The 10,605-nt window shown below is 35.0% G+C and overlaps 2 protein-coding genes and 2 non-coding genes across 4 annotated transcripts; 1 reads left to right on the top strand and 3 right to left on the bottom strand.

Annotated features, from left to right (window-relative positions):
- Window positions 1-1,708: 1,708 nt before the first annotated feature.
- On the bottom strand, window positions 1,709-4,054 carry rpl23a (ribosomal protein L23a). Its single transcript, XM_048166753.1, has 5 exons — window positions 3,901-4,054; window positions 3,037-3,217; window positions 2,601-2,777; window positions 1,992-2,061; window positions 1,709-1,770 (listed from the first exon to the last, which is right to left on the bottom strand). The coding sequence occupies exons 1-5, from the start codon at window positions 3,923-3,925 to the stop codon at window positions 1,756-1,758; spliced, it is 468 nt and encodes a 155-aa protein (XP_048022710.1). The 5' UTR covers window positions 3,926-4,054; the 3' UTR covers window positions 1,709-1,755.
- On the bottom strand, window positions 1,840-1,907 carry LOC125253641. Its single transcript, XR_007181505.1, has one exon. It is a non-coding gene; the product is annotated as a small nucleolar RNA SNORD42 (small nucleolar RNA).
- LOC125253640 lies at window positions 2,131-2,195 on the bottom strand. Its single transcript, XR_007181504.1, has one exon. It is a non-coding gene; the product is annotated as a small nucleolar RNA SNORD42 (small nucleolar RNA).
- A 2-nt stretch (window positions 4,055-4,056) lies between the features above and the next one.
- On the top strand, window positions 4,057-9,877 carry rab34b (RAB34, member RAS oncogene family b). Its single transcript, XM_048166752.1, has 11 exons — window positions 4,057-4,291; window positions 4,375-4,487; window positions 4,758-4,840; window positions 5,102-5,167; window positions 5,322-5,423; window positions 5,504-5,568; window positions 5,640-5,691; window positions 5,782-5,863; window positions 6,064-6,154; window positions 8,275-8,382; window positions 9,220-9,877. The coding sequence occupies exons 2-11, from the start codon at window positions 4,431-4,433 to the stop codon at window positions 9,276-9,278; spliced, it is 765 nt and encodes a 254-aa protein (XP_048022709.1). The 5' UTR covers window positions 4,057-4,291; window positions 4,375-4,430; the 3' UTR covers window positions 9,279-9,877.
- Window positions 9,878-10,605: the final 728 nt, after the last annotated feature.

Genomic DNA, 10,605 nt, shown 5'->3' with positions numbered 1-10,605 from the left:
CCAATACACACTGCATAAAACTTTTTTTTTTGGCTTATAGTGTATATTTAGCATACCCTATTATTACTGTATTCATATAGGGACCCGTTCTGTAACTTGAACTTTGGTTAAAATATTTAGCACTTTAGTTTGAAATAAAAAAATAAACACCCCCTCTGCAGGAGCACCACAGGCCCCTTAGGTGTCATACCGGTCCTTTTGAATCACCTGATGCAAATCACTCACCGTTAACAGCAGTGACATAACTGGAAAATATTTTGCTTTTTACCTGTAAATTTTTTTCCCAGAGGAAAACTCAAGGTAAGCCACTGTCCCACTTTTCATTTCTCACCCTAAAGATCAACCTAAAAATGTTGCCCTGCCAAGAATTCAGAATCTAACTAGGTAGGATGAATGGAACAAAGGGAAACAGTTGATCCATAAATCCATGGTCATGACACACAAACTTCAATTATGTATAATTACTAAGGCTGGGTAATTTTTTTAATCCATTCTCATTTTTATGAACCAATATCAATTCTTAAATCCCAAGAATCGATTAGTCTATCCTGTTTTCAGTTGAAAAAATAGATTGCTGCAGCGCTTGAGCTAAGTTTTGATAAATATATAATAAATACATCAAGTTATGGCAGCGACTATTTAAATTTCAAAAAACATTGGAGCAGAAAAAATTATGCGACTGTGAAGTATTATAACTTTATTATAAAAACTTCTTTGGGTGTAATGCAATTGCAAATCAGTTAATTTTAACCTTTAATATTATAGTAAAGTAGTAGGCCTACCAACTGACTACCATGTTTACAGCATTAGTTGAGTTTTTTTTCCATGAGAAAATTTGCCATATACTACGGAAGAGGATTAGGGCCAAGCAATAATAAAAAAATAAAACCATCTCAAGATTAAAGTTGTTAAATTTCGAGAAAAAACTCGTTAAATCTCAAGAAAAAAGTCGAAATAAAATGTTGAGAATAAACTCATTAAATTACGAGAATTCGTTAAATTGAGAAAAATGTCGTTAAATTTCGAGAAAAAAGTTGAGATAAAATGTTGAGATTAAACTCATTTAATTATGAGAAACAAGTCGTTAAACTACGAGAACAAATTTGTTAAATTACGAATTTGTTCTCATAATTTAACAACTTTTTTCTCGTAATTTAATGACTTAATTCTCATAATTTAATGTTTATCCTCATAATTTAATGAGTTTATTCTCAACATTTTATCTCGACTTCTCTCGAAATTTAACGACTTTTTTCTCGTAATTTAATGACTTTATTCTCAACATTTTATCTTGACCTTTTTCTCGAAATTTAATGAGTTTTTTCTCAAAATTTAACAACTTTAATCTCGAGATGGTTTTACTTTTTTAATATTGCTTGGCCCTAATCCTCTTCCGTAATATACTGTACCTGGTATATATCCAAAATAATCAATAGTGAATCAAAACTGAATCGCAAGCTTGTGAATTGAATCGAATAGTGAAGTGTGCGTCAATAACCAGCCCTAATAATTACAATAATTACATATTAGATGAATGATAATTAGATTATGATATCAGAATCAACCTGCTGATGCTCTAGCTTTACTTGTGATTAATTATACTGAAACTACAAAGAAAAAAAACGCAAATGAACATTTTTGGGCATGGGGTAAAAGCCCATTCTCAAACTAGTATTCAAACAAATGTAAACAAATGAAGCCACAAGAGCAGTTTTTACAAACATTTATTCTTCTGTACATCTGACCAAGAACACTTTAGATGATGCCAATCTGTAAGGAAAAAAGATGACAATCAGCACAGATCGGAGCACTAACATTTCATTAAAATAAAAAAAAACAAAGCATCAGTGGTTCCTTTGAATGCATCACAATCATTCAGGCAGAATTGTAGTTTACATCATTTGCAAAGATTGACAATTTCCCCAGCAGCCAATTCTAGCTACATGAAGCTGACAACACATCTACTGCTTGATACGAGTGTGAACATTTACCTTGTTTGCAACATCCAAGGCATCGTAATCTGGTGCAAGACGAACGTATGCCTTCTTTTCACCATCAGGCCTGCAGGGAGCAATAAAGCATTTAGAACACATTTCATCACAACATCACAAATTTAATAATGCTCTTCCTGTGCATCAGTGGTTCCTTTGAGAACATCACGTTTCAGAGAAATGATTATCTTTACATCATTGCACAGCAGGGCTTCTCCCTCAGTGATTATCATTCTAGCAGTCCTCATTGGCCAGAAAATTTTGCTTTAAAACAGTGGTTCTCAAACTTTTTGACCCAAAGGCCCCTATATTGCCATTTCCAATATTTCTATTATAACTGACAAAATGGTTTCATTTTTTTGCCAACTCTTTATTAGCATGATATATTAAATGAACCAACTGTATGTGCTCCAATTAAAAAAAGATTACTGAAGGGGAATTTTACAATTTTAATATTATAAAAAATGCATCTTGATTTTATGGAGTTTAGAGTTACAGTTAATACATTAATTTATTCATTTCAATATTTATTAGTAATCTTGAGTGGGCCCCAGACACCAGCTTGAGAACCACTGCTTTAAAAGACTTGATGAATGAACCGAGTTCTACCTGATCAGTGTGTTGACTTTAGCCACATCGATGTCGTACAGTTTCTTGACAGCATGTTTAATCTGATGCTTGTTAGCCTTGACATCAACAATGAACACCAGAGTGTTGTTGTCCTCAATCTTCTTCATGGCTGACTCAGTGGTCAGGGGGAACTTGATGATGGCATAATGGTCCAACCTGGCAGGATGAGAAAGATATTAATAAACTAATGCAAGCTCGGCATTGTATTTACGTTTGAGTTCCATCTATATCTCAATGTTGAAATGAGGATGCATCAGTGTTTAAAAAAAAATGTAATCACATAATTTCATGCTTTGATCGCAATTCCCATCACTTGCATCCTAAAACATCTGATTTTAAAACATTTGCCACAAAGTAACAGATGCACGCTGGACTTTAGGGAGTCACAAAGCACAAAATAGCATGCTGGTCTCACTTGTTTCTGCGTGGAGCGCTCTTCCTAGGGTACTTAGGCTGCCTCCTCAGACGCAGGGTCTTGGGCCGGCGGAAGGTTGGGGTGGTCCTGATCTTCTTCTTCCTCTGGCTGTGGACACCCTTCAGCACAGCCTTCTTGGCTTTAAGGGCCTTGGACTTGGCCTCGGTCTTAGCCGGTACAGCTGTACAAAGATAGACAAATTATGACCACAGAATATCACCAAATGAACAGATAATGAATGAGTACAATGTACTCGCTTTCACAGCCATAATAAGCATTTTATTGCTTTATTATCAAATGTAAGAGACTTCGTCACATTATTTTGAACAGGGATATTAACGTGTTTACATTTAAGCAGCAGCTTTAAAATACTTCAAACTCAAATTTGATGAAAATTTGAAGCGATATCGTTTTCGAGGCTAAGTGAATGACTCTTTAAATCACTAAAATAACTGGTAATGAATGAGAAATTAAGGGATATGGGTAGCCACGTGTGTGTCTCCTAGCTAACTATGACAAGCTAATGAGGTGTAATTTACTTGTATTTTACTCTGAACGATCCAAATGGAAAGTAAATAATCAGTTTATGCCAGCTAAATGGTTTTAGCACGCGGACAGTCCGATAGAGTGACACACTGCGAGGGCAAGTAGCTCAGTTTTGTTAGCTTGCTAACCGCGGATCTGACTGAGGACGTCTCACTCCGGCACTTCTTGCATTAAAAACAGTGTTATTTCACTCCAGACGCCCAATAAAACCGCTATATAGAAACATAACCATATCAATTACATTTAAGCGCACACGCAGAGGTATATAATCAGAATAAACTTTATTTTTACAATGTAAAATCTATAAACCAAACGCACCTTCCTTCTTCGCCTTCGGGGCCATGTTGGGAAAGGAAGAACGAGAGGGGTTTCCTTCAGTATATCGCAGGGGTTCACGTTAACAGACGCAGTCATCGCGAGAACACCGCTAGGCATTATGGGTTCTGTAGTTAAATTGCGCACTGTAAATATCGAGCGCAGCAGCCACAGGGCGAGAGTACTTATGTTGAGCACAGTCACGCAGGGAAACTTTTATAGGCGATTACTTGTTTATATATTTGATGCATTTGCCGCAAAACATCCTACAAAATAATATTTGCCTCAACAACAAATATGTGTCGACTAAATAATAGCCTAATGCGAATTTACTGTCAAGTCTAAAATATAGGCTACTCGTAGAATGTAAAAAAGCCTTCTGCCTTTCTGCAAGGTAAGTTGTATTTAATTTTTTTTTTTAAATAAATATTTATTATTACTATTATGTTTATGTTTTATGTTTGTTTATCCCACTAGTCACAGGACAGAATGGTTCAGTGTTTGTATTGGTGTGGTCTAGTTAAAGCTCTCACATGATGAACTCTCTACCCCCTGTGAAAGGAGACAGGATCATCTGTGAACTCCCTTTGGTAACACTTTCTGTATTTTTAGTTAGTTATTAATTTTGTTTCAATGCACATCTTTATACTTGTACATCTTTATACTTCTCCCTAGCTTTTTTTCTCAGAATTACAACACTTAACACATACATTGCGGATTACTTTGTTGAATAACTGTGTAATACTATAAGCCAGACTCAACTGGACCAGATTATTATGTAAAAGGCGATCATTTTGTTTTGTCTTGTTTGAATGTTTTAAAGCATAAGCTAACTAATTTATATTGGTCTATTTATTCAGTACTTTACAAGGGACGCTGCAGTGCACACCAAAGATGGCTTTAATATTACTGTTAGAGAGGCATGTCAAGGACAGAAAACAGGGTAAGTTACTCTTTTTCTCTCTTTCACACACATGCAATTATTTGTTTGGCTATTATGGTTGGGGGCTTTCCATTAACCGTATTGTTTTGATATTTTCATTATCATATATTAAGCCTTTTTCCACATGGGGACCTTTGGCTGGTACCCATAATGTAGGCAAAACCTCATACACAAACCATGTAGATTGGTTTAGATTGGATATATGATAAAAAATGTGCAATGCAGTATGAATGAAAATTGTTTTATTGTAAATATTTTCAGGCTAAACGTAGCCAAGGTCATTGTAGTTGGTGATGTAGGAGTTGGGAAGACTTGTTTAATAAACAGGTAAGAATCTGCAATGTTAATTTACTATGCTCAATTCAGATCTCATTGTGCTTTTACTGATAAATTTACATTTTACTAAATTAATCCCTACTGTGTGTGTAAAAAAAAATTACAGCTTGATTAACTATAATTTTTTATATTTTTTTACCTGAAGATTCTGCAAAGACACTTTTGACAAGACGTACAAGGCGACTATTGGAGTGGATTTTGAGATGGAGAGATTTGAGGTCCTCGGGGTGCCCTTCAATTTGCAGTTGTGAGTTTTGTGTATTTTATAGGTTTAACAGTCATTCATATGGTTGCATCCTTCAATCATGGACCTCTTTCCCTTTGCAGGTGGGACACAGCAGGTCAAGAAAGATTTAGATGCATTGCATCCACATACTACAGAGGAGCTCAAGGTAATAAAACAGACTATATTAAGCATATGCTTGCTGTGAATTGTGCAAAAACATTTATCTTTTGTTTCCAGCCATCATCGTTGTGTTTGACCTGAGCAATTATAACTCTTTGGATAATGCGAGGTACAGTATGACCACTTCTTTGGTTTGAAACACTTATCTGAATGGTCATGAACCATGTCTGTTTTCTCTCACCTGTCTCTGTGTATTCAGAGAGTGGCTTGAAGATGCCATGCGAGACAATGACCCTTCTAGTGTTCTCCTCTTCCTCGTGGGAACCAAGAAGGATCTTAGTGTAAGTTGTCAAATTAACACCTTTAAACCATTAAAAAGACATCACCACACTGTGACTTGAACATAATGTTGACATAGAAGCATCCCATTAACTTTTTTAAGAAAAAATGGATATGGATGCATGAAATTATATTAATCCAAAATAATGCCAAAAGTGTTTCCTCAAGATAACTAGTCTTGGTGAATATTTCTCCCCTACAGCACCCAGATCAGTTGGCCCAAATGGAGCAAGAGGCTGTTAAACTTTCTGAGGAGATCAGAGCAGAATATTGGGCCGTCTCTGCCCTGTCAGGTACAGTAAAGTGTTAAACACTTTTAACAGCAGGTGTTTTGAATCAAAGTAGTAGATCAAAATATACATATATTCTGTGCAGTAATGACAAAATCTTTCAGAATTTATGAAAGATTAAAAAAGTAATAATCTCACTAAAACGTCTTCATCTGTATTAAACCAGTCTGATTCCACTATGTTCCATTATTGCCACCACTGCAGTGCTCAATCCAAGAGAGGGTTGGTAGCACCATAACCATCTGAATATATCGTCATATCATACATTATCGGTCCAAAGTTTGGAATAAGATAGTTAATGTTTTTGAAAGAAGTCTCTTATGTTCACCAAAGTATAAACAGTAATATTACCTGTTTTCTATTTTAATCAATTTTAAAATGTAATTTATTCCTCTTGTTGGCAAAGCTGAATTTTTAGCATGATTACTCCTTCAGTGTCACATGATCCTTCAGAAATCATTCTAATTTGCTGCTCAAGAAACAATTATTCTTATTATCAATGCTGAAAACAGTTTTAAAATGTTTTAAAATATTTTTGTGGAAAACGTGTTCCCTACCATTCAAGTTTTGGGTATAGATTTTTTGTATGTGTGTAAAATACACCGCCCGGCTAAAAAAAAAATTAGTCACTGTTTGGATTTTAATAAGCAAATATTTAATAATCTATGAATGGATTATTATTGCAGTGATTATTATTTTTCTAGCATGTTATATGTTTGGCAACGGTTCTTTTAACCCTTAAAGATGGAGTGTGTGGCTTTTCATTTCTTAAACAACCATGTATTAAGATGTATCATGACCATATTCCAGGATGACAATGTCAAGATTCACCAGAGTTAAAATTGTGAAAGAATTGTTCAGAGAGCACGAAGAATCATTTTCACACATGAACTGGCCTGACCTTAACCTCAGTGTAAGTTTTTGGGATGTGCTGGAGGAGACTTTACATAGTGCTCACCTCTTGCATTGTCAATACAAGATCTTGACCAAAAAATTATGCACTTCTTGATGGAAATAAATGTTGTGATGTTATGATGTCTTCCTACATGGTTGTTTAAGAAATGAAAAGCTACACACTCCATCTTTAACGATTAAAAGAACCGTTGCCAAACATATAACATGCTAGAAACGTAATAATCACTTTAACAATGATCCATGTACGTGTGAGCATGTGAGAATATGTATGCATATACAGTATATATAGACAAAATTTGATGCACCTCTTGATGGAAATAACCTTTGCATCATTTTCTGGTCAAGATCTTGTATTGACAATGCAAGAGGTGAGCACTCTGTAAAGTCTCCTCCAGCACATCCCAAAAATTTGCACTGAGGTTAAGGTCAGGCCAGTTCATGTGTGAAAATGATTCTTCATGCTCCCTCCCAACAATTCTTTCACAATTTGAGCCTGATGAATCTTGACATTGTCATCCTGGAATATGGCCATGGTACATCTTAAAACATGGTTGTTTAAGAAATAAAAAGCTACACACTCCATCTTTAAGGGTTAAAAGAACCGTTGTCAAACATATAACATGTTAGAAAAATAATAATTACTGTAATAATGATCCATCCATAGACTCTTAAGTCCAAACAGGGACTTTTTTTTGGGCTGGGCAGTGTAAATTAATTTATTTATTTTTTTCAGCAAGGATGCATTAAATTGGTCAAAAGTGACAGTAAAGAGATTTATAATGTTACAAAAGATTTTTGTTTCAAATAAATGCTTTATTGAACTTTATTTTCATCAAAGAATATGGAAAAAATGTATCATGGTTTCCAGCAAAAACTGTTATCATCATTGATAATAATAAGGACTATTATTAATTGAGCAGCAAATCAGCATATTAGAATGATTTCTGAAGGATCTGTGACACTGAAGACTGGAGTAATGATGCTGAAAATTCAATGTTGCCATCACAGGAATAAATTACATTTTAAATTATATTAAAATAGAAAACACTAATTTTAAATTGTAATAATATTTCACAATATTGCTGTTTTTACTGAATTTTCGATTAAATAAATGCAGTCTTGGGAACATAAGAGACTTTTTTCAGAAAAAAAAAGTGATTCCAAACTTTTGATGACATCATATGTTTAATTTCTGTTGTCCACCATAGGGGACAGTGTGAGAGACTTCTTCCTCCGAGTCGCATCACTTACATTTGAGGCGACTGTATTATCTGAGCTGGAGAGGAACAATTCTAGACAAGTTGGTGATATTGTCAGTAAGTTCTTTTTCAATAACGTCCAAGTAACGTAACACAAATGTCTTAAAGGTCTAGTCAACAAAACATTAAAAGAAGATATTTTCAAGAACGTTGGTAATGAAACAATTTTGGGTCCCATTAACTTCCATTGTATTTTTTGACCGTATAATGGATGTCATTTGGAACCAGCTTTCTTCAAAATATGTTCTGTTATTTTTGAGAAAGTCATACATGTTTTAGAATGGCATGAAGATGAGTAAATTATGGTAGAACTTTAATTTTTGGGTGAACTACAGTGCTCAGCGTAAATGAGTACACCCCCTTTGAAAAGTAACATTTTAAACAATATCTCAATGAACACAAAAACAATTTCCAAAATGTTGACAAGACTAAGTTTTATATAACATCTGTTTAACTTAGAACATGAAAGTAAGGCCAATAATATAACTTAGATGACACATTTTTCAGTTTTACTCAAATTAGGGTCATGCAGAGACTTTCAGTGGGGTGTACTCATTTTTGCATCACCCTAATTTGAGTAAAACTGAAAATTTTGTTCTCTAAATTATATTATTAACCTTACTTTCATGTTATAAGTTAAACAGATGTTCTATTAAACTTAGTCTTGTCAACATTTTGGAAATTGGTTTTGTGTTCACTGAGATATTGTTTAAAATGTTACTTTTCAAAGGGGGTGTACTCACTTACGCTGAGCACTGTATTCCTTTAACGAGTTAAACATTCAACCATTTGGGCTCATTTCAAACATTTTATTTCTGTTTTACTTGGGAAATCTTTCACTATGTTCATACATCATCTTTTCTTACATCTGCAAATTTTTTGTTCACTCCACAGAAATTTCTAATAATTGTAACGAAAATTTTAAGAAGAGGCAATCAAACTGCTGTCATTGACTGAACGTATGCAGCATGTTTCAGTGGATCTGATCAAATGGGAATAAACGTGACCCTTGAATACAAACATTGGGATGATGTCCCATAATGCCCTGACACAAATCTCTGGGTGAAAGAAGAAAATAATACAAACAGAAGACTTGGCCAGTGAGAAAATGAGGGAATCTCAACAAGAATCCATCTGAAAGTACTTACAGATGTATTAATGAATGCAATGAAGTTCCACTTGTTTTAATTATGAATCTACTACTTTTACTACATTTTCTGCATCATTGTATTACATGGTTATGTGGATACACAGTTTGTCATAGACTCTCAAATAACCAGGATTAAGTATTATTTTGTCTATAAATGTGTTAATGTTTGTCCCAAGCAATGCCAGAGATATATAGATATTTATCTACTCTAGGATCTATAAATACTTGGTGTCATTTACTGACATTTAGTCTATCAGTATTACATTAAATGATGCAAATCCCTGTAATTTAATGGTAACGAGTTCTGCCTTCACGTTTCATTTTTATGATAGCAAACAGCAGTGTTTAGTGCAGCGTACTTAAGAGGTCACATTAAATGCCCTCCTGGCAGTTCTGAGTGGATTTTTTGTAAATGCAGCCCTTGTTTTTCATTGCATCATGAGTTTCTCTGGCTAATATGATACATATGCCAGCACTCATGACCACAGACTTTGCTGCCGTCTGCTCCGACACGAGATTCCCACTGTGAGCTAAATGGAAGAATTGTTAGACGTAAATGGAGAAGTATCTCTTAAGCAAAAATGAGCAACTCAACAAACATGTATGGGTCATTGATGAATAAGGTTTTTTAAAAGTATTAAAAAAAAACAAAATAGAGATATAACTAGATTAAAAAGTTTGTCAAGACAAACTTTAAGTTGGCTTGAAAAAGCCGGTCCAGAAGGTTTGAAGCAGTTTTAAAAGTTTTCAGTTTGAAAGTTTCAGTTTTAGTTTAGTAATTTTGATAGAGTACTAAGGTGCACTTTGTGGTTTCTAAGATGTTGCTATGTGGTTGCTAGGGTACTCGGGGTGGTTGCTAGGGTAGTGCTATGCGGTTGCTAGGGTACTCAGGATGGTTGCTAAGGTATTCTGGGTGATTGCTAGGGTGTTGCTATGCAGTTGCTAAGGTACTCGGGGTGGTCGCTAGGGTGTTGCTATGCGGTTGCTAAGGTACTCGGGGTGGTCGCTATGGTGTTGCTATGTGGTTGCTAGGGTACTCGGGGGGTCGTTATGGTGTTGCTATGCGGTTGCTAGGGTACTCGGGGTGGTCGCTAAGGTGTTGCTATGCGGTTGCTAGGGTACTCGGGGTG

Source organism: Megalobrama amblycephala, linkage group LG18 (genome assembly GCF_018812025.1).
Source record: "Megalobrama amblycephala isolate DHTTF-2021 linkage group LG18, ASM1881202v1, whole genome shotgun sequence".
In the NCBI taxonomy this organism is placed as follows: Eukaryota; Metazoa; Chordata; class Actinopteri; order Cypriniformes; family Xenocyprididae; genus Megalobrama; species Megalobrama amblycephala.
This window is presented reverse-complemented; position numbering and strand designations above follow the sequence as displayed.

What these genes read in the sequence shown, in the direction of transcription:
- rpl23a (XM_048166753.1), bottom strand. Translation starts at nt 3,925, where the DNA reads ATGGCCCCGAAGGCGAAGAAGGAAG. An exon ending in CCCGAAGGCGAAGAAGGAAG is followed by an intron (nt 3,218 to 3,900) that starts GTGCGTTTGGTT and finishes ATCTTTGTACAG; the next exon opens with CTGTACCGGCTAAGACCGAG. An exon ending in AAAGTCAACACACTGATCAG is followed by an intron (nt 2,062 to 2,600) that starts GTAGAACTCGGT and finishes TGCTCCCTGCAG; the next exon opens with GCCTGATGGTGAAAAGAAGG.
- rab34b (XM_048166752.1), top strand. Translation starts at nt 4,431, where the DNA reads ATGATGAACTCTCTACCCCCTGTGAAAGGAGACAGGATCATCTGTGAA. An exon ending in AAGACTTGTTTAATAAACAG is followed by an intron (nt 5,168 to 5,321) that starts GTAAGAATCTGC and finishes TTTTACCTGAAG; the next exon opens with ATTCTGCAAAGACACTTTTG. An exon ending in GGCCGTCTCTGCCCTGTCAG is followed by an intron (nt 6,155 to 8,274) that starts GTACAGTAAAGT and finishes TGTCCACCATAG; the next exon opens with GGGACAGTGTGAGAGACTTC.